This window comes from Lagenorhynchus albirostris, chromosome 3 (genome assembly GCF_949774975.1).
Source record: "Lagenorhynchus albirostris chromosome 3, mLagAlb1.1, whole genome shotgun sequence".
NCBI classification, from domain to species: domain Eukaryota; kingdom Metazoa; phylum Chordata; class Mammalia; order Artiodactyla; family Delphinidae; genus Lagenorhynchus; species Lagenorhynchus albirostris.
Genome location: NC_083097.1, coordinates 168,994,874 through 169,020,506, shown reverse-complemented (window position 1 = coordinate 169,020,506; position 25,633 = coordinate 168,994,874). Strand labels below are relative to the sequence as shown.

General features: G+C 56.6%; 1 protein-coding gene across 5 annotated transcripts in view; it reads right to left on the bottom strand.

Annotated features, from left to right (window-relative positions):
• The window catches only part of NFIC (nuclear factor I C), a 65,582-nt gene that overhangs the window by 2,736 nt on the left and 37,213 nt on the right, over positions 1-25,633 (bottom strand). For 2 of the 5 annotated variants that reach the window (XM_060145627.1, XM_060145626.1), the window contains exons 3-9: positions 20,311-20,382; positions 16,540-16,614; positions 15,617-15,740; positions 14,860-14,984; positions 7,466-7,591; positions 5,083-5,267; positions 4,353-4,500 (exon numbers count right to left, since the gene is read on the bottom strand). In XM_060145627.1, the coding sequence (XP_060001610.1) occupies positions 4,353-4,500; positions 5,083-5,267; positions 7,466-7,591; positions 14,860-14,984; positions 15,617-15,740; positions 16,540-16,614; positions 20,311-20,382 (855 nt within the window). Of the gene's footprint in view, positions 1-2,257; positions 2,344-4,352; positions 4,501-5,082; positions 5,268-7,465; positions 7,592-14,859; positions 14,985-15,616; positions 15,741-16,539; positions 16,615-20,310; positions 20,383-25,633 lie in introns of all 5 variants that reach the window. The other 3 variants (XM_060145628.1, XM_060145629.1, XM_060145630.1) reach the window with 3 other exon arrangements.

Sequence of the window (25,633 nt, the reverse complement as noted above, 5' to 3'; positions counted from 1 at the left end):
GGGTCCTCCACCAGACCCAGATGGGGGGCCTCGCCTTTTCCATAAAGCCTTGGGATCTCTCATCCGTCTGTCACCTTCCGTGCCACCCTCCCCCACCAGCCCCACGAAGTTCTTTCCAACTCCCAGCCCTGGCTGTGCTCCTCCCTCCCTCTCATCCCTTCAGTGGCTCCCTTCGGCCCCCAGGCCAAAGCCCACATTTGAGGTCTTCCACATTCAGGCTGTTTCCCCATCATTTCCAGCCCTTGGCAGTGCTGATGCCCCTGCCTGGACACCCTACTCTACCTGACACCAGGCTCTCACCCCTCCCCACCCAGGCAGGGCCCTGGATGTGCCCCCCCAACCCCCCGGTTCCTCCACAGCCCCAGACCCACTCTCTGGGTCCCCAGCGGGGCCTGCTGGCCAAGGGGGGTGGTGACCAAAGGCGCCCCCCTCCCTGGCACCTTGGTTTGCCTCCCTTTGCAGGCCATTGGCTCCGGGTGGTCCCCCATCCCCCCATGCAGGGGTTGACAATGGGGTGGGGGGGAGGCTGGGGAAGGGTTAAGGGGCCAGGGCCCCCTCCCTGTCACTTTTATTAGCTTTGCTTTCTGCAGCAATTAGGACATTCCCAGCCTCCAGCGGGGAGGGCTGTCAAGTGGGGGTGGGAGAGGCAACGCCTGGCTCCCTGAGCACCGGGGGGCAGGGGTGTCTAGGCCGGGACAGAACCCAAAACTCAAGGCGGGGAATCCTGGGGCCACCCCAGCTCGGTGGGTAACCCTGACCAAGTGACCCCCTCTGTCTGGATCCTGGCTGGGGCTCTGTAAAGCAGGACACTTACAGTTTGGGTGTGCGAGGGTGTGTGGGGTGGTCTTGGCCTTTCAGTGCCCTTCCTGGGTAAGATTGGTCCCCTAATACTCCAGACCCTTCAAAGACTCCCAGGAGGTGCCCAAGGCCAGAAGAAGAGACTGAGGTTCAGAGCTCCCCGCAGTTAGCCCTGGTGCCCTGACCCCAGCACCCCCAGCTAAAGTCTGGGCAGGGAGGGAGGGGGAGAGCCAGGTCCTGCCCACCCACTCTGTCCCCCTGAGCTGCCAGCAGCAACCTGGCCAGCCTCAGATGGTCGCCAGGGGTCCAGGCTGTGCTGGATGGTCAGCGTGGCTGATTCTGGTCTCATCCTCGTCTCCACCGCCTCCCCACGCCTCCCCATGAACTCCACTGCGGGGGGCCCTCCCAAAGTGGCTTGAGGATCCCAACCTGACCCCTGGGGACCCCACAAAGCCCCATACTCTATGGCTCTGGGGATTTGGAGATGCTGGGCAGCCCTGAAGAGGTTTCTCTGTGTGTCTGGGCCTCACTGGGCCTGGAGCAGCTGGTGACGCCCTCTGGCTGTTTTATGTCCCGTGACCCCCTCCCCAACACGCACCAGGGAGCACGGCTCTGGGGGTCCAGCCACCACCCTTGAACACCCCCTGCCAACACACTCCCGGCTTGCACGCAACACAGATGTGGACCCTGGCCCAAAGGCGGGTGTGGGGGACACGTGGGCAGGGGCTGAGGCCACCTCCCACCCCGAGAGAAGCTGGGAGCCATGAGTCTCAGTTCCAGACCCATCAAGGCTCTGCCCTGCACTGCTGTGCAGCCTCAGACAACTCACTCCTCCTCTCTGAGCCTCCTCGTCTCGTCCTCAGCCAGCCTCACGCCCCCCACCCTGGTGCACACTCAGCTGCAGTGATGCTAACCCCACCTCTGCCGCCCCACTCCCACTTCGCAGGCTGGAGCCAGGGGTGGGGGCTTGCATGTCCTACCAGGAGGCCCCGCCCCCTGCCATGGGCTGCCTCAGTCTCCCACCTGCCCCTGGTGTCCTGGGGTCCTCTGGCACCCCCTACCCTCCCTCTCCTGTGGTCCCTCCCTCCGGCCGGCGTGGGAGGGGATGCAGGCTGGGGGGTTGAAAGCCTGGGCTGACGCGCTGTGTGATCCTGGGCAAATCCCCTTGCCTCTGCGAGCCTCAGTCTTCCCATAGGTACAAATGGGGCCAGGGCGGTGAAAATCCCAGCCCCACAGCAGCTCTGCCAGGAGTGTCCCCTGGCAGGATTTGGGGCCATACCACGTCCCTGGGCGTGGGCTCGAGGCCCTGGAAGGGGCTGGGAGGCTGGCCACCGTGCCAGGGGTGCGGCTGGCGGGGGCGGCACGGGACCCAGCAGGCCGGCCTCTCCCTGCGCGCCCAGGCCGGCCCCTCTGCCCTGCCCCTCCCACCCCCCCCACCAGCCGGCCTCTTGGCCCCTACCTGTGCCTGATAAATGCCCGTTGGATCCCTTGGTCCTAATCCCACAAAGGAACGGTTTGCAGGGGACGTGCCGGGCGTAGAGTAGGCTGCGGGGAGGAGAGAGACCGAAAGCCCGTTAGCGCGGGGGCGACGCGGGAGCACCAGAGAGGGTGGCCGCTGCCCAGGGTCACACAGCCGGGCCTTCATACCCAGCAGCCGGTGCCTCCGAGCTTGCCGCCCTCCCCCGATGGTCCAGGCACCCCGAAAAGCCCACGGTCTCGGGCCCCCGGGGTCACGCGGGCAGGTGTCTGCTGAGAGGGTAGGTGCAGGACGAAAGTTTCATAATCCAGAAACCGCCTGTGAATTATTCAGTGTTCCACTGCCTGGTCCATCCTGCTCCTGTGGCCTGCATCCCGCCGCGTGGGGGGCCATGAATTATTGAGGGCGTTTTATTTATTAATTTCCCTCCTGGAGAGGGCATGGGGAAGGCTGCGTGTGTGCACATATATATATATATATATATATATATATATATGATTATATTTTAATCGCACTATGTTTTGCCGGTGAGTGAATGATTCGCAACCCAGGCTGGGGAGGGGACGGGGGTGGCGGGAGGGTCCCCATGTGGTCTCCACCAGAGCGCAGATAAGTGGGAGGTGGTGAGGCTTGGGGGATTTGGGGGTGGGGGCTGGGAAGCAGGCTGCACCTGCAGTTCAGAAGCCGGTGCAGAGGAAGGAGAAGAAATCCATGTTTCTCCCTCGTCTATTAAGCGTCACTGTAAGCCAGGCACTGGGCACTATCCCATTTTAACCCTCGGCAGCCTCAACGCGGCAGACGTGAACATTATGTCCATTTCACAGACGAGAAAGCAAGGAGAGTAGGTGAAGACCAGCGCTGCGTGCCGACTCTGTCCTCTGTACCCGGCCTCCCGCTAAATGTTCTCCCTGATCTATTGCACTGACTCACTTGCCACCACCCTCTGGTGACTCTCCCATTTTGCGGCTGAGAAAACTGAGGCTCAGAGAGGGGAGGATGTTTGCCTAAGGTTACACAGGGAGCGAGATGCAGGGGCAGGATTGCAACCCAGTGCCCTGTGCTCCATCATGGTGTTTGGAGAAAGCCCGTCTGCACGTGAGGCTGCCCCGGGTCTCGGCAGGCAGTGGATGCTGGGGAAGAAATACTGGGGTGCTGCATGCGGGGAGGGGGGCCGATGGGGCCCAGATGGGAGGGCTGGCCCCTCCTGCTTGGGTGGGGTGAGGAATCTCATCTGGGGAGCGAGGGAGAGACACCCAAAGAGGAAGGGGATTTAGGGAGAGGCTGGGGGCAGAGCCACCACTGATGGGGTAGATAGACCCCAGGATGGGAATTCTAGGAACCTCTTCCCAGCCTGGAGCAGCCCTGGACTGGGGTTGGCGGCGGCGGGGGAGGGGGAGGTGCCCTGGGGGCTGGTGAGCCGTAATCTGGAGCCACATCCAGAGGGTGGAAAGTTCTAGAAGGTTAGGAGACCAAGCCAGGGTCTCCCACCAGGCTACCACCTGGACCCACATCCAGAGAGCAGAAAGTTATAGAAGGCGAGGCAGCCAACCCAGGGCCTCCTGGGGTCAGGTGGGCAGGCAGGGTGTGTCCTGTCTAAAGATGTGGCCCAGCCCAGGTTACCAGCAGGAACAGGGCCCACTGGGGCCAGTTTCCCCGGAGAATCCGGAACTCTGGAATTTCTATGTGAGACGTCCTGATTTTAAAGCCACCATCACCACAACAGATTCTCACTTTCCTCAGACAAAAGGCTTCTGGGGGCCGGGTCGGGCCCTCCCACCTCGTTTGAGATCTTCACCCACTGCCAGCTGCTTGTTGCACGGAAGAGGGTTTAGAGGCCCAGAGGGGGGACACGGGGGCCCCAGGCCGCTCGGCCAATGGGGGCGGACCCCAGACTTGCCCCTGGCCATCCCCTCAGGCTGCCTTGGCCCTGTGTGGACCTGACCACGTGGGCCCCAGGCCTCCATCTGGGGACCCACCAAACTCGCCGGTACCCACCGGGCTGGGCCTGAGACCCCGACCCCAGAGGCAGGGCCGGGGAGGGGAGGGGCCCCTCGGGGACGCCTTCCCGGGTGCTTACAGGGCGAGGTCGGCGACGAGCTTCCTCCCTCGGAGGTGGGTTTGGTGGCGGGGGGGAGCGCCAGCCGCGGCAGCCCGGGGGGCGGGGGTGCCAGCATCTGAGCGGAAATGCAGTGACTGGACATTTTGAGCTGGCCACTTCCACTTAACTGGGGGGAACAGAGAGACAGGTGGTTAAGGCGGCGGGCGCCCCTCCGCCTCGGGCTGCCGTCCACCCCGGGGCTGTGGACCGGCCTGGTGGGCACGGCCGGGACGAGTTTGGTGGGTGCCCGGTGCTCGCCTGACCCCGCAGGCCTCCAGCATCCTGGGATCGCCATGCCTTCCCTGCCTCCTCAGGCTACTGTGTACCCACTGGCTTTCCTTCCACGCCTCCTAAGCAGCATCGCCGGACCTCATGGGCGGCCTAGACGCATCTCCCCGCATTTGCCGCGAGTACGCATTCACTCATCCACCACCTCGCCCGCGGTTCCCAGATCTGAAAGGCTCTGGACACCAAAAGCTTTGGTGGAAGTCTGGCCAAAGGCGGCCTGAGCTCAGCCGTAACCGTGTTTCATTTGGGGGCTTCCTAGAATACTGTCCGCTCAGACATCTGCAAAAGCCTGCATTCCCACCCGGTCTGGCTCCAGGGGCTGTGGACCCCGCCGTTTGTAAAACAGAAGCTGCCCTGGCGGAGGAAGGGCTGCCTGACACTCGCGCCAGGGCCCCAGGGAGGTCGTGCCCCCCAAACTCACCGGTCCAGGCTGCTGACTGGCCGGATCGCAGGCCAGCGACACGAGATCTTTGAGCGGGTCCTGGGGGTTGAGGTGAGGTGGGTAGCGGATGGCCGTGTGCGGGAAGTAGGTGGAGGCCGTCTGGGGCAAGATGGACGTGGTGGGGAAGTGCAGGGCCGAGGACGGGTGAGGGCTCCGGGCGATCCCTGTGGAGAGGAGGGGGGCAGTGGTCACCAGGGGCTCCCGCCAGGCCGCCCTGTCTCCAAGTGACTGTGTTTGTGGGTGTGCGTCATGCCCACGCTGCGGCACCTTTAATTATACGCATATGTGGCGGCCCAGTGGCATCTGCCACGACCAGGCCCTGCTGTCATTTACACGCCCGGATTCGATGAACCTACTGTGACCCCACAGAGTTCTGGCGTCACCCCTTGGAGCACTTTTATTTATTTTTATTTTTTTAAATTTATTTATTTTTGGCTTGCAGGATCTTAGTTCCCCTACCAGGGATTGAACCTGAGCCCTCGGCAGTGAAACCGCTGAGTCCTAACCACTGGACCGCCAGGGAATTCCCAGCACGTCTTTTTTTAATCCAGAGGATGGGGGCTTCCCTGGTGGCGCAGTGGTTGAGAATCTGCCTGCTAATGCAGGGGACACGGGTTCGAACCTTGGTCTGGGAGGATCCCACATGCCGCGGAGCAACTAAGCCCGTGAGCCACAACTACTGAGTCTGCGTGTCTGGAGCCTGTGCTCCACAATAAAAGAGGCCGCGATGGTGAGAGGCCCGCGCACTGCGATGAAGAGTGGCCCCCACTTGCCACAACTAGAGAAAGCCCTCGCACAGAAATGAAGACCCAACACAGCCCAAAATAAATAAGTTAATTAATTAATTAATTTAAAAAAAATCAGAGAGAACATTTCCCGGCTGTGGTCAGAGGAAGTCCTGACTACTGAATAAAAATTAAAAAAAAAAGACAGAGGATGACCATGGCTCTCAGAGGGAATGTCCTCTGCCCCAGCCACAGAGCAAGCAGGTGGCAGACCCAGGGTTCGAGCCCAGCCTGACTGGCCACACCCTGACCCGGGGCTTGGCTAACTCTTTCCATAAATGGCTGGTGGGTCAATATATTTTTTTAATTGAGATATTATTTGCACACTATAAAGTCCATGCTTCTAAAGTGTACAATTCACTGTGTTTTTTTAGCACATTCACAGAGCTGTATGACCATCACTACAATCTCTTTTAGAACATTCTCATCCCCCTGAAAGGAAACCCCGTCCCCATTAGCACCACCCCCAGCCCCTGACAACCAGGAAGCCACTGTCTGTCTGTGGATTTCCCATCAGTGGAATCACCCACTGTGTGTCCTTCTGTGTCTGGCTTCTCTCACTGAACATTGTGGTCTCAAGGTCCATCCACGTTGTAGCGAGTGTCCGTGCTTCACCCCTTTTCATGGCTGAGTAATATTCCAGTGTGGTATTTGCTTGTTTTTTTTCTTTTTCTAAACAAGTCAGTGACTTTTAGTACATTCACTTCGTAATTCCAGAACCAGTTCACTGCCCCCCAAAGAAGCCCTGTGTCCACTAGTGGTCACTCCCCCTTCCTCTCTCTCTAGCCCCTGGCCAGACAGTAAATACTTTTGGCTTTCCAGGCCATAGGGTCTCTGATGCAGCTACTCAACTCTGCCCTTGTTGCCTGAAAGCCACCACAGATGACATGTAAACAGATGGGTGTGGCCCTCCGCCAATAAAACTTTATTTACAAGAACGGTGGCAATTGGGGGGGCCTGCTTGGCCGGCTCCTAGTCTAAACTGTCGTGCTATTTTGATGTTTGCCTCTGCCCTGTATGTGTATTTGCCCTTGTATGGAACTAAATCATCATTATCACAACCAAGAGGCAACAGGTGACATTCAAGCTCTTATTTAACTCATTCTGATTTAACTCATTTGGTCTTATGGACAGCCCTGGGAGGGGGACGTTTATGAGCCCAGTGGACGGGTGACGGGCTCAGCTCACACCCCACGCTGTGAGCGTGGTACTTCCTATCTGTGTGGCTGAGAGTTCCCGTACCCCTGTGTGGCCTGTGTGTGTCCTTCTGGGTGTCTGCCTCCTGTTGCGGCCATTCCGCCCCAGGGTCCGTTGGTGGGTCGCTTGAGTATGACACATGGGGAGCAGGTTGAGGGGTGAGTCCCGGGCTGCACCTCCATGTACAGAAGGGGAAACTGAGGTCCCAAAAGAGTCAGGCCCAGGTGCTCTCTACCATGGCAGCTGCAGGCTTTCCTGCCCGGGTGGGAGGCTACAGCAATAGGACTCGTGGTCAGACGGCCGGTGGGACTTCCCCGGCCATAAGTGGCCTGGTTAGAAGGCTCAGCCGCCCCTCCCCGCCCGGGGCCCGCAGTGCTCACCACTGTGCACGGCGATGACGGGCCGGTGGTGCTGGGTGAAGCTGGAGAGGCGGGGCGAGTCCTGGGGAGACGGACTGTTGAAAGGGGACTTGTCCATCTCTGTTTTCTTCACCGGGGATGAGATGCCTGCGGGGAGGGCCAGAGGGTCAAGGGCCGGCAGGCAGGGTTATTCCACTCCCAGGACCCCTGCACCTCCCTGCAGAGCCCCTGCCCCTCCTTCTCCCAGCAACCCATGGATGAGGGGCTGGGAGCCCATTGTAAGGAGGGGCAAACCAAGGCTGAGAGCTGGGAAGGGGGCCGCCCAGGGTCACACGGCCCACGGGAGGAGGAGTCTGACGCCACACGGGCCCCTGGACGACAGAGTCCGGGCCCCACCTTCTCTCCTTCCAGACATAAGTCGGCTCAGGGCTGCCCCCTGCCCCCCAGGGACACCAGAGCCCTGGAGAAGGCCGCAGGGTGGGCAGAGGATTGGTCCAAAGCCCCAAAGCCCAAGTGGCTCTGTGCTTGTGGCCTCCCAACGATCCTTACCCGGGGGTACAGAACCTTCCCTGTAGGGTCACCGTGAGTATTAGATGCAATACAACATGTAAAGCCGTTAGATCAGGGCCTGGCACACACCCACGCACTGGAATTACTTGCTGCCATTCCTCTGCAGACGGGGGTCTCACTATCTACCCCGGTGGCCCTGGGGAACCCAGAAGGTCTCCAGCTCGGCCTCAATGAATAAAAGGTGTAAAATGGGCACACACAGCCTCCGTGGAGGCCGTGGCACAGAATGGACGCTGGCTAAGGAGGAGCCTTGTCACGACATGGAAGACGGACCCCAGAGATGCGGGGCACACGTCCGCCCTGAAGAACCATGAATGCCCCCCGCCTGCCTCCCTGCATCCCACCCCCCACTCCCACCCCCCTCTGCAGAGGCTTTTTCTAGTGACAGCAAAGGATGACGACGTGTCTGAAAAAAGGCAGAGTCCTTGGCCTGGCCCCTTCTCTGGAATTGGGCTCTGGGGTAAGTGGGGATCTGGAGATAGACATGTTTAGGAATTGTTTTAAAATCCATTTTACAGTGAAACACACCCACTGAGGCCCACAGTGGATTCACACATGGTGAGGGTTTTTTTTTTTTTTTTAATAGTTTTTATTGGAGTCTAGTTGATTGACAATGCTGTGTTAGCTTCAGGTGCACAGCAAAGTGAATCAGTTATACACATACATATATCCCCTCTTTTTAAGATTCCTTTCCCACATAGGTCACCACAGAGTACTAAGCGAAGTTCCCTGTGCTACACGGCAGGTCCCTATTAGCCAGGTTTTTGTTTTTTTTTTTGCGGTACGCGGGCCTCTCACTGCCGTGGCCTCTCCCGTTGCGGAGCACAGGCTCCGGACGCGCAGACTCAGCGGCCATGGCTCACGGGCCCAGCCGCTCCGCGGCATGTGGGATCTTTCCGGACCGGGGCACGAACCCGTGTCCCCTGCATCGGCAGGCGGACTCTCAACCACCGTGCCACCAGGGAAGCCCTTAGCCAGGTATTTTATACAGAGTAGTGTGTATATGTCAATCCCAATCTCCCAATTTATCCCTCCCTCCCCCTTGCCCCCCGGCAACCATAAGATTCTTTCCTACATCTGTGACTCTACTTCTGTTTTGTAAATAAGTTCGTTTGTACCATTTTTTTTTTTTTAGATGCCACACATAAGCGATATCATGTGATACTTGTCTTTCTCTGACTTACTTCACCCAGCATGACAGTCTCTAGGGACACACTGCCTGCCACCCCGCAAAAGGTGGCCCTCAGGCTGCACACATCAGGGCCGGGGTCATTCTCTGTGGGTCATCCTCGGCGCCGTGGGGTGTGGTGCAGCCTCCCTGGCTCCACCCACGCGACGCCAGGAGCACCCCCAGTCATGACAACCATAGATGTCCCCAGACATGGCTCAGTGTCCCCTGGGGCACAGCCGCCCCAGTTAGGACCCCTGCCCTCCTCCGAGGCCCGCTACCACTGTTTCTGGGGTCTCGGGTTGATGGTTCTGTGAGTGGGCATCTGCGTGGGTCCCCAGGGCTGTCCCACCTGAGATGCTGCTGCATTCCCCCCACCTCTACTGTGGCATTTCCATGTGGGGTGCTTTCATTCTCTGCGATGGCACGGCCAGGGGTGGGCCAGATCTGGGAACCAGCCCCCCGATGGGCACTCAGGCCACCATCTGCTTTTGCTGTTACAGACGCTGCTGCCCTGGTCGGCTCTGGCTGCGCATCAGTGTGTGAGCGGGGGAGTGTGTCCTGGGATGCTGTTGGCGGCCCAGAGGGACCTGGCGGCCAAGCGGGGCCTTGGGTGCAGGCCCGGGCTTTCCCAGGGACAGGAGGAGCTGGTGGCATCCAGGGCAGCCGGCAGGGAGGAGGCTGGCCCTGCTGTGTGTGCGTGCATGCGTGTGTGCATGCAGGCGTGCGTGCGTGCGTGCGTGCGTGCGTGCGTGTGTGTGTGTGTGTTTGTGTTGGGCTCCCGGCTGGCTCAGGGCTGCAGGGGGAATGAGGTTACGGCTGTCAGACGCTCACTTAGGATTTCCTAGAACAGCCTGTCCTGGATGGAAATAGCCCGGCGTGGACCCTGCCCCCAGCTGCACCTCCATAGGCCCTTCTAGAGCTTCCTGAGATGGGGCCTTTGGGAGCCAGGGTCCAGGAGGGGGGCGGGGGGCGCCCGGCGCTGCAAGAAAGAGTCACTCTCCTGCCTGCGTTCCTGCATCTGAACAAACATGCTGGGAACGGCCCCACGTGAGCAACCGATGTTGGTTAACACAGTGCCCATACATGCCCCATCAAAGCACGCGTCTCTCCATTTAACAGGCGTGCCCTTGACCTCCCCGATCCGAGTGGCCATCTTTCTGATTAACATACATATCTCCACGTAAGCGTCAGGCACCCCTACGTCCCCTGTCGAAGACACAAACCTTAACGGACGCACGTGCCTGTAGGTGCCCACCCCCAAGTATCTTTCCACTTGCCTGTCACACGTGCCTGTCTGTTCCCCGTTTAAGCACATACGCTTCCTCTAACAGGTGGGCCTGTACATCCCCCATCTGAGCACCCACCCGCCTGCTTGACAAACTAGCCTGTCCCCCTGCAGTGCCAGCTCCCCTGGGGGGCCCACTGCAGGCAACCACTGGGTCTCCAGGGCCCGGAACACAGGGTGGGCAGAGAGTGTGCGGAGTGTACAGGTGGGTGGACGGAGCGCAGTTCTGCTGGGATTGGCCACCACTCACTGGACACTTAACACGTGGGATGGCCTCCCCCACTACCCCCAGCACTGCTGACACCGGTCATCCTCAGTGGGACCATCCTGGGCGCTGTGGGGTGTGGAGCAGCGTCCCTGGTCCCACCCACTGGATGCCAGGAGCCCCCCAGTCATGATGGCCGGAGACGTCCCGGACACCGCCCAGTGTCTTCTGGGGGGCAGAACTGACCCTCTGGGAGGTCCTGGGGAGCCAAGAAGTGGTGGAGCTGGGATTCAAAGGCAACTCTGTAACTCCTCAGGCCGCGCTCTGCCACCCCCTCCTGCCCTCCAAGTTCAGAAAGAGATGGGGGGAGAGGAGAGAGGTTGGAGTTCCCTGCTTCACTCCATATAATAACTGCCTGTGGGAGGCCCATGTCCCCTGGGGGAGGGCCACAGAAGCAGCAAGAGCAAAGCACTCTGGGACCCCCTTTCTGCCCCGCTTGGCTGGGTAATCAGGGAAGGCCTTGGGAGGATGTGGCCAGGAGGATAAAGGGCACTCCTGGTGCTCCTGGCCCGGGCACGGAAGGGGCAAAGGGCTGGAAGCTGGTGTATGGGGTCTGAGAGATGTGGCTGCAGGGGTCTTGCCTGGGCGGGGCTGGCAAGATTTCCCCCAGGCCTCTACCCCTCCAGGGCACCGGAGTGAGAAGGCTGGGGCTGGGGGGGTTAGCTGGGCGCTGCCCATGGTGGCCACAGTGGAGGAAGGGAGAGAGTACTCTAATCAGCTTAACCCCCTTAATGAACAGCTAATTGGGGACTGTCTAGACAGGAAGCCGGAGGAAACCAGGAAGAGGAGAAAAAGGAGGAGAAGGATGGGCAGGAAGGGGAAGAAGAGGGAGGGAGAAGAGAGGGAGGAAAAGATAGAATTCATATCTCCCTACGAGCCTGTGAGCACCCAGAAGGCAGGGGCAGGCACACACTAGAGGTTTGTACTGAGACTCCCACAGGAGGGAGTGAGTCTGCCATCACCTGAGGCAACCAATGGGAGCTATAGGAGGACTGACCCCCTCTGGCATTCCCTTCCAGCTCTGTGATTTCCCCATCACACACCAGAAGCTGGTACAGGCTTCCTCTTTGTCCTCCCCCATCATGGCCACTTTATTCTCAGTGTAGGAAGGTTGGATCAAGCCCCAGTGACTCTCTCTAGCATTTCCTTCCTTTTAAAATTTTGTTTTTCTTTTTTGAGCATCCTGAATTGAATGCTGGGTTCTTTATTTCCAGGCTTTCTCTTTTTCCAATTAAAGCTATAATTTTTCCTCTCAGCGCTGCTGTGGCTACATCAGCACAGGCTGTCTTTCAGCTCCAAGTAGTATTCATTTTATATGTAGACAACCTCTTCAATCACAGTGTTAGTTAGAGGTGCTTTTGAGTTCCCAATCAGTAAATGATAGGGCAGAAGTTAACTGTCTCCCAATATCTGCTTTATCCTTCTTCCTTAGTAACAGAACCCTTGATGTGAGATGGGCACATAATTGACCCAAATAAGATTACATTTCCCAGCATCCTTTGCAGCAGAGTATGGCCTTAGGACTAACTCAGGGGCCCAGAGATAAGCAGAAGGGGTAAGTGCATCTTCTGAAAATTATTCTTAAAGGGAGAGGACATGCCCAGACTTGACCCTTCTTTCCTGCTGGCTGGAAAGCAGACATGATGGCTGGAGCTCCAGCAGTTATCTTGGACCATGAGGTAGGAATGAAAACCACATTCAGTGGCACATAAGGCAGGAGACTGAGTCCCTCACATCACACTTGCCCAGGGTAGCTGATGGCTGGACATTTATTTGTGAGAGAAATGCACTTCCTTTTGTATTTTCTGTTATCTACAATCAGACTTAAAGCTTACTGAATACAGGTCTTTATAGAGACAAACTTTAGAAAGATAGGGAACCCACAGAGACAGAACCGTAGAGACACTCTGACCCATAAATTAAAGCCTAGGGCTTCCCTGGTGGCGCAGTGGTTGGGAGTCCGCCTGCCAATGCAGGGGACATGGGTTCGTGCCCCGGTCCAGGAGGATCCCACATGCCGCAGAGCGGCTGGGCCCGTGAGCCACGGCCGCTGAGCCTGCGCGTCTGCAGCCTGTGCTCCGCAACAGGAGAGGCCACAACAGTGAGAGGCCCGCGTACCGCACACACACACAAAAAAGTTAAAGCCTAATAAATAGAGAGGTCCTCCCAGCATTAGATACCTGGGAACCCACAATGAGGAAGAGAGAGGAGGCTTGGGACCTCAAATGTCACAACCAGCTGTGTTAGAGACCGATTCCAAGAGATGGGAATTTTATAAAGACATGAACACCAAAGAAACTCTCCTGTTTCCTGGTCACTTATGTGCCAGGTGGTTGCTTAAGTCACATTCTATCGTGTCCTCCTTCCAACTCTCCAAAAGAATGATGGTTTTCATCACTCCCACTTTGAAGATGAGGCAACCGAGGCTCAGAGATGTTAAGTCACCTGCCCAAGGTTACACAGCCCACACACCACACAGCCAAAGACAGAGCCGGGATTTGAACCCTGGTCTCTCTGATGGCTGAACCTGCCCTCCCTCTCTCTCTCTCTCTCTCTCTCTCTTTCTTTCTTTCTTTTATTGAAGAAGAGTTGATTTACAATAATTCAGGTATACAGCAAAATGTTTCAGTTCCATATATATAAGTATATATATATGTGTGTGTGTACATATATATATATCAGATTCTTTTCTGTTATAGTGAACCTGCCCTCTTAATTGTAATGTTATGTTGCTTTTCAAGAATCCTATAGGTATGGCACTTTGTATAGACAGATCTTTATAAGAAATCAGACTCTAGAGGGAAGAGGGAAAGAGGAGGAGGGGGAGAGAAGAAAACAAATCCTAAGGTATACTGGGTACCTATTATGTGCCAGGCCTGTTTTAGGGACATCAAATGCATTAATTCACTTAATCCCCACAATAAACCTATGGGGTGGGTACTGCAGGTATTAACACCCCCATTTTACAGATGAAGAAGCCGAGGCGCAGAGAGGTGGGGTCACCAGGAAGCTGCAAGGGCTGGGGGACTCGAGTGTCCACGTTCATAACCACTAGGCTATACGGTGGGGTGAACCCTTGTTAAGGGATAAGGGACCGGGTAGAGACATGCTTCTAAAGCTGGGGGGCACAGACCCCGCTGAGAATCTTAGGAATGCCAGGGGCATCCTCCCCACAGGCTCCTCTGCAAACCATTTCCTTTAAGTGCAACGCTGGCCCACTGAAGAGCAGAATCTTAAGGTGAAAGGGATTTTTTTTTTTTTTTTTGGCCGCGCGGCGCGTCTTGCGTGATCTTAGTTCCCCTACCAGGGATTGAATCCGGGCCACAGCAGTGGTGAAACCACCGAGTCCTAACCACTGGACCACCAGGGACTTCCCAGAAAGGGATTCTTTAGATGAGAACCTTGTGATGGAGATGGAAACTCCAAAGAAGGGAAATCTTTGGAGAATGCCCTTAGGGAGACGGTAAGTAAGCAAAGAATGAGGAGGAGCCAGCACTCAACAGAAAAAAGCTTCTACGGAACTGCTGACCCTACAGAACAGGAGCCCCATGAAACAGACACTCTGGAAAGGACCCTATGAAGACAGAGGAGCAACAAGAAAATCTACCAGGAAAAGGATGCTATAAGAAAAGAGGCGGGGCTCCTATGGAACTGGACTCACAGAGAGCAAGATCCCATGGAGATGGGAATCTTGCAAAAAAAAAAAAAAAAGGACTACAGGGAGGACCCCAGTGGAAAGGTAACCCACGTATCAGGACGCTGTAGTTGAGCGTCTACGGCAGACCCGAGGATGAAGCACCCTGTTGATCAGAATCGCTACTGAGTCAATTCTGTATAGCAGGAACCCCACAGAGATGGGCCGTTAACAGGCGGAGGGCAGGAAAGTCGGGCAAGGGATAATCTCCATCCTCCCCGGCCAGAGCGGAACCGAAGAGCTCCGGGAACGCGAACCCGGACTTTACTTCCAACCGCGCGCAGCCCGCGAGACTACAATTCCCGGGAGGCCCCGCGGCTCCAGGCCGACTCGCCGCCCCGGGGTGCCCGCGCAGTGCCTGCCGGAACACGTAGTCACTGTCGCGGTAACCCAGACCGGAAGGTCGGTCAGCCCCCGCCGCCAGCCCCACCTCCTTCCATGTCCTCCGTCCAGTTGCGGCTGCTACTCGTGGGAGAGCTGGGCGAGGTGTAGTAATCGCCGCCGGGGCTCGTGTCCACGTCTTCCTCCATCGAGCCCGATTTGTGCCGCTTGCTCCTAAGGGGCGAGGAAGGAAGCCAGCAGACCGGTTACCACGGAGACGGGCCCGGCGGGCTTTGCTACTTCCGGCTCTTAGGGGGCAGGGCGAGGAGGGTGCTATCGCGAGACGTCACGCGAGCCGCGGACTTTCGGCTGCTTCTCAGATAACATCCGCTTTAACCTGCCCATCACTTGGGTGGGACACCTGGGGCCAGGGGCAGGGAGGGACTCAGCAAAGGGCCAAGCTAGCAAGCTAGCAGAGTGGAGACTAAAGCCCTGAAAGCCTGGCTGATCGCTTGACCTACTGTAATCCTCAGAACAACCTGGTAGGATTATGATCCCACTTAGCAGGTGAGGAAACCGAGGCAAACAGAATGTGACCGGCTCACGATCACACAGCATATCTCAGCAAGAACCGATGTCTGTGTTCTCATGGAGTCGCAGGGGCTAGGCCTGTAGGACTCGAGGCTGTGGGAACCCAGCGTGGGATGTCAGGGCTGGGGAAAGAGTCACTTGGGGACTGGGTTTTGAAAGATGAATAAGAGTTTCCCAGGTAGAACGTGAAAACAGGGAGAGGAATGAACCAGCTGGGGCCAGATGGAGGTGGGGGGGGGCGTGAGGTGCCCAGAGGTGGGGCCCCGGGGACATACCCGCTGGAGGATGTGCTGGGTAGCGTTCTTCTCATGCCGGTGCTGGCTGGATTTAGGTCATATGCCAGGTGTCCCTGCAGCTCCCCCAGGGAGAAGTTGGGTCCTGTTCCAGTCACCACAGGTGCTGTGGAGGGCGACAGAGAGGAGGATGAGGGAGGAACAAGGTCCAGGGCTGCACTTTGCCCTGGAGGGGTGGGGAGAGCCATCTGGGGGCTGGCAGAACGAAAAGGAACCGCTTCCCAGATTGGCCTGATTCCTAATTTGGCTGAAACTGGCCTTATACGATGGGTCAGAAGAACAAGGCCATTGAGAGAGGCCAAGGTCACACTGTGAGGCAGAAGCATAGACAAAGCTGGAGGCCAAGCTTCCCAGAACTCTCAGAGGCCAGGCTCTGCTGATCTGGATGGGGAGGGCAAGGGTTAAGGTTAAGGCAGGATAGTGCCCAGAGGTCCCTGGGGTAGGATTCAAATGGGGGTGTCTGGGGATGGGGGTAGGTCCCCAGCAGGTCCATAGGTAAGGCAAGAGGACAAGAGGTGAAGTAGGTTGCGGGGGGGGGGCCTCTGGGGTCTCCTGGGGGGGGTGAGGGAGGTCCCAGGAATGGGGGATACTGGGGCAGAAGGTTCTTTAGCCCTTCCACCCAGCATCTGGAGTCTTCTCTGGGGAAGAGCATGTCACCCTGACCTTAGACTCTGGGAAAGTCCTGGATACGGCCCTTCCTAGAGACTTAGGCTTGGTGACAAGGGTGGCTGGAGAGGATGTGAGGGAGGGGGGCAGGGTGATGGGCTACTTCCTCCTCCTTCCCCGAGTCCCTTTCCCTCTTAGAGCCCCCATCCCGAAGCCACTTCTCCTTTCCAACGGTCCTCCCCTGTGTGAGCCCACCCCCCCACCTCGGGTCCCAGCACAGGGTGGGCGGGGACACTTACTCCGGGACACTTGGATGAGCTCAGTGACACTGAACACACCGGAGGTGACGAAGCTCTCCTGGAAGTCGGTGGTGTCTGGAAAAGAAAGGAAGGATGGGGGTCAGCAGGCGGCCAGCTGAGCTGGGTCTGTTCCCCCCCTTGACACCTCCAGGCTGCCCAGACTCCGGGGGCTGGACCCAGCTTGGCCAGTCACCCTGTCTACCCCCCTCCCCAACCACCACAGCCCTGCAGCAGGAGGATGGCCAGCTCAGCCCCTCCAAGCCGACGGGGACGCCTCTGCCCTAACACAGCTGGAGCGGATCTCCTTTCCTGAGTCTCTGCTCAGTCCTTCTCACGGCAGCCTCAGCCAGTCTCCCCTTCTCCAGCCTGGGCCTTCACACCGCCTCCCAGCCCTCCTCGGGAGCCCCCGTGCTATGGCAGGCTGCGCACACAAGTGGAGGCCAGACCTGGGTTCACATCTCAGCTGCCCAATCGGCGTGTGATCTTGGATAAGTCACTTTACCTCCCTGAGCTTTGATGCTCCCTGATCTCAAAAGTGGGGACCATACACCCTGTCATCTCGGGTGGTTGTGAGCTATGAATGCTACTACCTAGGAGGGACCAGGTTGCTTCCTTTGCCTCACTCATCACCCCATGCAATGCTGCAGTCTCTTAGCCTTCTGCTTCCAGGCTGTGAGCTCTGTGGTGTCCCCAGTGCCCGGACCAGAGCCTGGCAAACGGCAGGGGCTCAGAACCATGGGGTGAATGGAGGGTCCACAGGCAGCAGTTAAATCCCCAGTGTGCCCAGACCCATTCCCGCCTAATGTCAAAGGAAGAGGGACCCTCCTCTCTGGGCTGGGGTTGTTTAGACCCACTTCATGGATTTGGAAACTGAGGCTGGCCTCGAGAGGGCGGGAGCACTGGCCCACCCAAGACAGCTGGGAGCAGGCCTGTCACACCCGGAGACCCTCACAGGCAGGACCCATTACCAGGCACCTCCAGTGTCCGCCCCGAGCTGGGCACTGGGGACACAGTGGGGAACAAGACGTACAGGAGCAGCTGCCCTCTTGGACTCACAGCCCAGGGTGGGCGAAGGACGCCACATAAAAGCAGGAAGTCAAAAACACTTGGACATGAATGTTCACAGCAGCATGATTTACAGTAGCTGAAATTGGAGACAACCCAAATGTCCATCAACCATGATGGATACACAAAATGTGGTCCCTCCACACACAGGAACATCACTCAGCCGTGAAAAGAGGTGAAGCCCTGACACTCGCTACAATGTGGATGGACCCTGAGAACACGAGGGAAGTGAGAGAAGCCAGACACAGAAGGATACACTGTGTGATTCCATTGATGGGAAACGTCCAGAACAGGCAAATCCACTGAGAGAGTGGGTTCCCGGTCACTCGGGGAGGGGGAGTGACTAATGGAGATGGGGTTGCTTTGTGGGTTGATGAGAATGTTCTGGAACTAGACAGAGGTGATGGGTGCACAGCTCTGTGAATGTACTTAATGTCACTGAACGGTACATTTTAATAGGGTTAAAATTCTACACTTTATGTGTGTTGTACCACAATTTAAAAAGAAAGTTATTAAAGACGATTCAGTTAAATGTGAGATGTGTCAGGCAGTGGTGAGGCAGTCAAGGTCGGGAGAGCCTGCTGGGGAGGGGACCTATTTTACACGAAGGGCTCAGAGAAGGCTTCCCTGGGAGGGTGACATTCAACCAAGATCTCAAGGTAGGGGTGGATAAGGCGAACACGTGAGTGAAAATTTGGGTAGTGCCCAGACAGCACCTGGCACAGGGAAACTGCCTTGTGAGAACTGGCTGCCCCGATGAGGATGATATTAAACTTGACGTTTGCCACCTCCCTGTGGGTTACGATGTTCCTGGCAGGGGGAATGGCTTGTGCAAAGGGCCTGGGGGTGGGATGCACTTGGCAAATCGGAGGCCAACAGGGCTGGAGTTGAAGGAGCCAGAGAGAGTGGTCAGAGTGGAGGTGGGACCCACAGAATGGCAGCTCTCGGCTTTGGGGGAGGGGGGTGGGAGCAATTCTTGTCCAGGCCCCCAGGGGGCAGCAGTGGCCGCAGGGAGCTCACAGCGGTGGCCAGCTCCTCATCTGTCTGCCACCCAAGCCCCCTGCTTATGAGCTTTGTGTCCACCATTCATTGAGCAATTACTACCTGCCCAGGCCCACGATGGGAGGCTCAGGACCACAACATCCCGAGGAGGACAGGGCGGTGGCTCCCAGTGTCCAGGGGGAAGTGGCCGTGGCCACTTCCTGCTGACCCAGCTGGCCGACTGCTGTCAGCACACCCCTCCGCCCCACCCCCACCGGGGTTTCCTGTTTGTGCAGTGCTCGCCCAGCTCCATCTCCAGGGGACTCCCTGGCGGGCGGGGAGGAAGTGATTTCCTCTACCAGACGCTGGAGCTCCCCACGGGACCAGGCCAAGCGCCATGGCCCCCGCCGCCTGCCTTGAACATCTGGCTTGGAGGGAGGCGCCTGGGGATCACAGGAGGTCAAGGAGGACTCGGGTCACAGATGGCCAGTGAGGTGTGGCCTGGGGGCCTGTGAACCTCCTGGAACCATCCAGCCTCCCTGTGCATGCCTGTGACGGACCTTCCAACGGGGATGCCCTCACCCACTGGCTGTTTCTTCCTTTCTCCCTTTTCATCTCTCCTCCTTCCTTGCCCCTAATATACAATCCCTCTGGTTTCTCTTTTTCCCTCTGCTTCATCCTTCCTTCTCTCCTTTTTTGCTTTCTAGAAATGGTTTTTGAGCACCTAGTGTGTACCAGGTCCTGTTCTAGGTACTGAGGACACAGCAGTGATCAAAACAAACACCTCTGCCCTTGAGGAGGTGATGTTCCACTAGGTGAGAAGCAAACACATTTGCAATCACTAAGCAACTAAGCAAATACATACGCGATCACTAACTTCTTCGAAAGGAAATAAAACAGAGGGCTGAGATTGAGAGTGACTGAGGCTGCTTGAGCTGAGGGGCTCAGGGAAGATCTTTCTGAGAGGGAGGCATTTGAGCTGAGACCTGGGGGATCTGGAGCAAGAGAAAGTAGTTAGCTGTCCAGATCGCAGGCACAGCACGTGCAGAGGCTCTGGGGCAGGTGGTGCCTGGTGTGCTGGAGGAACAGCGAGGAGGCTTGTGTGTCTGGAACAGAGTGAGCGAGGCGGGGAGAGGGAGGAGGGGAGGAGAGGAAGGCAGGAGGACTTGGGCTTTTACCCCCGGGAGGTGGGACCCTGGAGGGCTGTGGGCAGAGGATGGGCGGGGCCTGACTCAGGTGCTCACGGGTACCCTCTGACCACTTCAGGAGGACAGACTGTGGGAGGGAGTAGTCAGGGAGCCAGAGTAGAAGCAGGGACTCTGAAGCTTCCAAATCCTCTCTGTCCTTCTGGCTCTGCTCCCACACCCGCAACACAGAACTGAGTTGTCCTACTCATCCACTCAATGTCCCATGAGACTGCAGGGCCCACCAGGGCCTCTCCCATGGGGGGAGCACCTCAGAGCCCAGACGCCGGAGCTCAGGGTCGGGGGTTCCAACCCCAGCTCCCTGGATGCCCCTGGGAAGGCCCATATTCGTCTCCAGACCTCAGTCCCTGCCTCTGCAAAATGGGACAACTGCAGCACCTACTCCATAGCATGGCTGGGAGGAGTGGCTCAGGTGCTCACGCAGGACCACACAGAACCCACAGGGGGCGCTCCGGAAACGATTCCTAAATAAAAGATGGGGATGGGCCCGTGCCCTCCACCCCGCCACCTCCAGACTCACCCAGTGTGATGGGCTTGCTGTCCTCCTGGTCGGAGCCCATCCCCGCCCGGGGACTGCCACTTTGCTCTGCATCTGCAAAGACAGGGAGGGGGAGTTGTGACATCGCAGGGACCCCCACTCAGGAGGGGAGGAGACATCAGCCCAGTGCTAGGCTGGGCCGGCGCCATGGTCTGGAGCATGGCACGGCCCCCTCCCTGGCTGCTGCCCCAGGGGGTCATGGACGTCGGAGGTCACTAAGCGCCAGCCTGCCTGTGTCCTGAACCATGGCGAGAACCCGAGTGGAGGGGCTGGCTCAGTCGTGGGGAAGTGCTCGCTGAGCCTCAGTTTCCTCATCTGTCAAGTGAGGATAACTCATTTAATCCTGCCTCTGCCATATGAGGTGGGAACTCTCACGCCCATTTCACAGACGGGAAAACAGAGGGCCAGAGAGGTGAGTCCCTGGTCCCTCGGGCCCCCTCCCCACCGCCTCTGCCTTCCGAGTCCTGGGGGCCCAGCCTGTGGTCTTGGGTTGCCACTCAGGATCCCCAGAGAGGGGGCCGAGGGGCATATTTCTGCAGCTGTGACATTTCCGGCCCCACCCGCCGGGCTTGGGGGCTCCCTCCCACCCCGGCGCCCGCCCCTCCATCTTATCTAAAAATAATCAGGCTCCTTGGCAGCCGGGTGAAGCAGACAGACGCTGAGCTCAGCGTTATTGGCTCCGGAGGCCTAGATGGAGGGTGAGTAGAGCCAGGCCCCTCTGCAGCCCTCACACCCTCCACCCCAGACTGCGGGGGAGAGGAAATGGACAAGCCCAGCCAGACAGGACCCCTAGCCCCCCTCCCCCATTTGTCTCTCAGGTCAAGGACAAAGGTGGCGGGAATCACCATCAAATGCCAGAGAAAGAGAATCAGGCCCCTCCCACCTGCCACACTCCAAGGCCCAGAGCTAATTGCTGTGTGACCTTAGGCAAATCGCTTAACCTCCCTGAGCCTCTGAGTCTTCTCTTCAAATGTGCGAAAGCATCTCACAGGCCTGGCTGGGTTGCCAGGAGGTGGCAAGGAGCTGATACATATGAAGCGCTTAGGGCATACTGAGCTCTAGATCCATGGTGACATCCACCCCGTTATTATTATTACTGTTATTTTTAAGTCCCTAACATGACCACAGATGTTTTTTCTTGTTCTCATTTCATACTTTCCCTTAAATCATGAAGAGAGCCGCAAATCTGGCATTGTTAGTGTACCCATTTTGTACACAAGGAAAAGGGAGGGTTAGAATGACGCCCCACACCCCTTGCTGTTGTTTTTTTACACAGTAGTGTATCACTTTATTTTATCTTTTGTCCGCACCGCTTGCGGGATCTTAGTTCCCTGACCAGGGATCGAACCCGTGTCCGCTGCGGTGGAAGGGCAGAGTCTTAACTTCTGGACCGCCAGGGAATTCCCCTGCCCCTTGTTGTTTTAATTCGGTAGCTAGTGCTTACATCCCGACATCCAGCAGGCGCTTGCGTGAGCTGCCTGGATTCTGCGATGAGACGCGCGCGTTCCCATCCCAGCTCTGGGAACCTCCAAGGACACGTGGTCCCGGGGGCGGGGGTCACTTCCCCTGCTGGGGCCTCAGTGCACCCAGGGTTGCTTTGGGGATAATAATAACGATGACACTTCGCACAACAGTCACTGGGCCCTCGCCGTCTGCCTGGCATCGCGCTTTTGCCTTTGCACACGCTGTGCGCTGAGCACCTACTTGCGGGCAAGACCCAGAGATGCTGTAAACAGCACAGGAGCGGCCCCACCTGCCTCAGTTTCCCCATCCACGATAGGAGCGGATGCAGGCAGCCCTCCTTGGCTGGGCTGAGCAGCCCCTGCGTGGCCGACTAGGCTGGGCAGGCTGGGCAGTGGTGAGAGGGCTGTGCCCGGCTCGGCCCCGCGCCCTGTGGCCACTCCCGGGCTCGGGCAGCCAGCGGCCCCTTGGAGCCGGCCCGTCCTGCTTGGATGGCCGCATGGCTGGGCACGGGTGGCCACTGGGTTGGGAAGGGCCCAGCCCGGGCAGCCAGCTGTCGGGCTCCAGGCCTTGGGCACAGACCCTCTTCCGGAACCAGCACCCACACGCACTCAGCTGGCAACAGTGCCCGGCTGGCACTCAGGGGCCTACCCGAGAAGGGGGATGTTTCTTGAGCGCCGCCTGTGTGCTTATGCTTTGGAACCAGGCAGCCCAGGCTGTGGGCCTCAGACGCCACCCCTCATCTCTCTGTGCCTCACTCCCCGCATCTGTGAAATGGGCACAATTACAGAATCTCCCTCAGAGGCTGTTCGGGAGGGAAACGGTGATAATGAATGCAATCAAGGGCCTCAAACAGTGGCTGACATGTAGTAAGCACTTCACCAACTGGAAGGAGGGTTTTATTACTATTATTGCTATCTCCTTGCTGTTTCTGTCTTGGGTGCTATCACTTTGTACCTTGAAAGCCATGGCCCTAGGCTATGGCTGGCTCTAGTCTGGAGCCCTTATTCACTGCTCTTGACCTCAGCCCAGCCATATCACCTGTTTGAGACTCAGTTTCCTCATCTGTAAAATGGGACTATAATAAAACTCACTTCCCAGGGTCTGTTGGGTCTCCAAGTCAGTAAATAACACGTGTAAAAGGGTTGGTGCCAGGTTGACATTCAATACATGGTAGGTCTGGGCAGCAATCGTAAATGAGCGTGTTTTTAATTTTGGTTTCTAATTGATCATTGCTAGCATTTACAAATGCGATTGGTTTGGGGGTGTTAATCTTGTATTCTGCAACCTTGCTGAACTCACATATTAGTTCTAAGAGTCTTTTTCTTTTTCTGGTAGATTCTTTGGGATTTTCTATGAAAACCGTCATGTCGCTTGCAAATAGGGCAAGTTGTATTTCTTTCTTCCTAATCTGTATGCCTCTGATTTCTGTTTCTTGGTTTTTCGCACTGACTAGGACTTCCAGAACCCTGTCGACTGGAAGTGGTGAGAGCAGGTGTCCTCATCCTGCTTCTGATCTTAGGGGGAACCCATTCGGTCTCTCACCACTAAGAATAATGTTAGCTGTGGTTTCTGCAGATCCCTTTATTGGGCTGAAGAAGCTCTCTCTCTTTTTTCTCCTATACTCCTGGTAGTTCTTTTTAAATTTAAATAAGTGTAGTTTCTAAATAATATGATGCTGTAATTATAGGCCATCTCATTAAAAATTGTTTTAATTTGATTTTTAGATTGTGTTGAAATATACACAACATAAACTTTACCATTTAACCATTTCTAAGTGTACAGTTTAGTGGCGTTGAGTACATTCATAGTATCTTGTGACCATCCCCACCATCATCTCCAGAACTTTCTCATCTTCCCAAACTGAAACTCTGTCCCCATGAAACGCTGACTCCCCACCCCTCCCCCAGCCCCTGGCCCCCATCATCTACTTCCTATCTCTGTGGATGTGACTCCTCTGGGGACCCCCTGTGAGTGGAATCACACACTGTGTGTCCTTCTGTGTCTGGCTTCTCTCACTGAGCATCGTGTCCTCAAGGTTCATCCACGTTGTAGCAGGTGTCAGAATCTCCTTCCTTTTTATTGTGTCATCTTACTGGCCATGCCGCAGGCCATGTGGGATCTTAGTTCCCTGACCAGGGACTGAACCCCACCCCCTGCAGTGGGAGCACAGAGTCTTAATGCTGGACCGCCAGGGAAGTCCCTGCCATCTTATCTTTAATCATCTCTAAAACCGTGAACTATTTCTCACCCACCTGCTGACCACCTGCCTGTCATTTGGCTCCTGGAAACCCTGTCTTCTGGAGCTGTCCAGTACGGGAGCCCCGAGTCACATGCAACTTGAAATTTAAATTGGCTAAATTGAAATTAAAGTTTCAGGACTTCAGCCGCACCAGTCACCTTTCAATACTCGACAGGCACACGTGGCTGGTGGCGACCGAACTGGACGGCACCGAATACGCCCACCATCACCACACAAAGTTCTATCGGGCTGAGCTGCTCTGGATTTTTCCGTGAAGAATCAAGGGAAAAAAACCAAAGAAGACACCGATAATTCTTCCTCCTCCCATCTAGAGGCCCGGTCCTAAAATGGACCTTCCTTCGGTCTGAACAGATGGACCCAGAGTGTATAATGCTAAAGGCCAGCTAATGTCCAATGCCCCAAGATGCCCCAGGCCCCAAATGGGCAGCTTTCATTTGCTGAGTTTTTACTGTGTTAGGAGCTCCATAGCGCCATCCGATTAAATCTACCCAACGGATGAGGCTGGTAAACTGAGGACCGGCTCAGGGAGTCTATATCCCAAAGCTGATGTCAATTCAAAGAAACTGTCCGCCTAGCGCAGAGGTTCCTAACTGGGGTGATCCTGCACCCCAAGGCGATGTCTGGGGATATCTGTGTTTGTCACGACTGGGGGGCTCCTGGCCTTGAGGGGGCGGGGGGGACAGGGAGGCTGGTCTGGGATAGCCCCACAGAGTCATCCGGCCCCCAGTGTCAGCAGTGCCGAGGCGGAGGGACTCTGTTCCAGATCCATCCGTTCTCAGTAGGGGCAAAAATTGGTTCTTGGGGCGATGGAGGGGGCTAAACATTTTTGCTCTTTTTATTTATAAAACATAGATAAATAGATATAGACACAGTATATAAATAGATATATAATATACCTGTGCTATTAAAATTTCATGAGGTGCAGTGATTAGGGGAAAAAACTGTCTAAAAGGGCTCTTTAGGGGGAGGCAATAATGAAAGAAAAGGGTCTTGTACAATTTTAAAGGGCTGTCAAAAGAGAAAGAAGAGTATGCAACAGAAACTGCAGGTGACCTACCAGGTCTAAGGCATTCACTTCCCTGAAAGTCTGCCAACCTCTGCTGTGTGTCCTTGTGCAAGTACTTTTGACATCTCTGAGTCTCCATTTCCTCATCCATAAATTAGAGCTGAACTGCACTACTGTTCACTTCTCTCCTTTGATCACTTGGCAAACTGACTGCTGAGCACCTCCAGGGTGCCATGTGTCTAACACACGGCAGCAACCAAGATGGACACAACTCCCTGCCTTCGCGGCACTGACATCCTAATGGTGGAGTGACAGGCAATGAAGAAGTAAGCAAATAAGCCAGGAGTACAATTCCAGGCTGTGCCAGGTGCAAGGGAGGCCATCCAACCCAGAGATGTGACTGGCAGCCCCTGGTGAGTGAGCGGCTGTGACTGGAGCTCCTGGGAGGGTCATCAAGGTCACACCGTGTGAACTGGTACATTCCAATAGTTAATACGTGGTGAGTCACTCCTTTGACTATGTTGAGCCACAAGTTTCCCCTCCACTGACTCATCTAATCTTCGAAACTCCCCCAA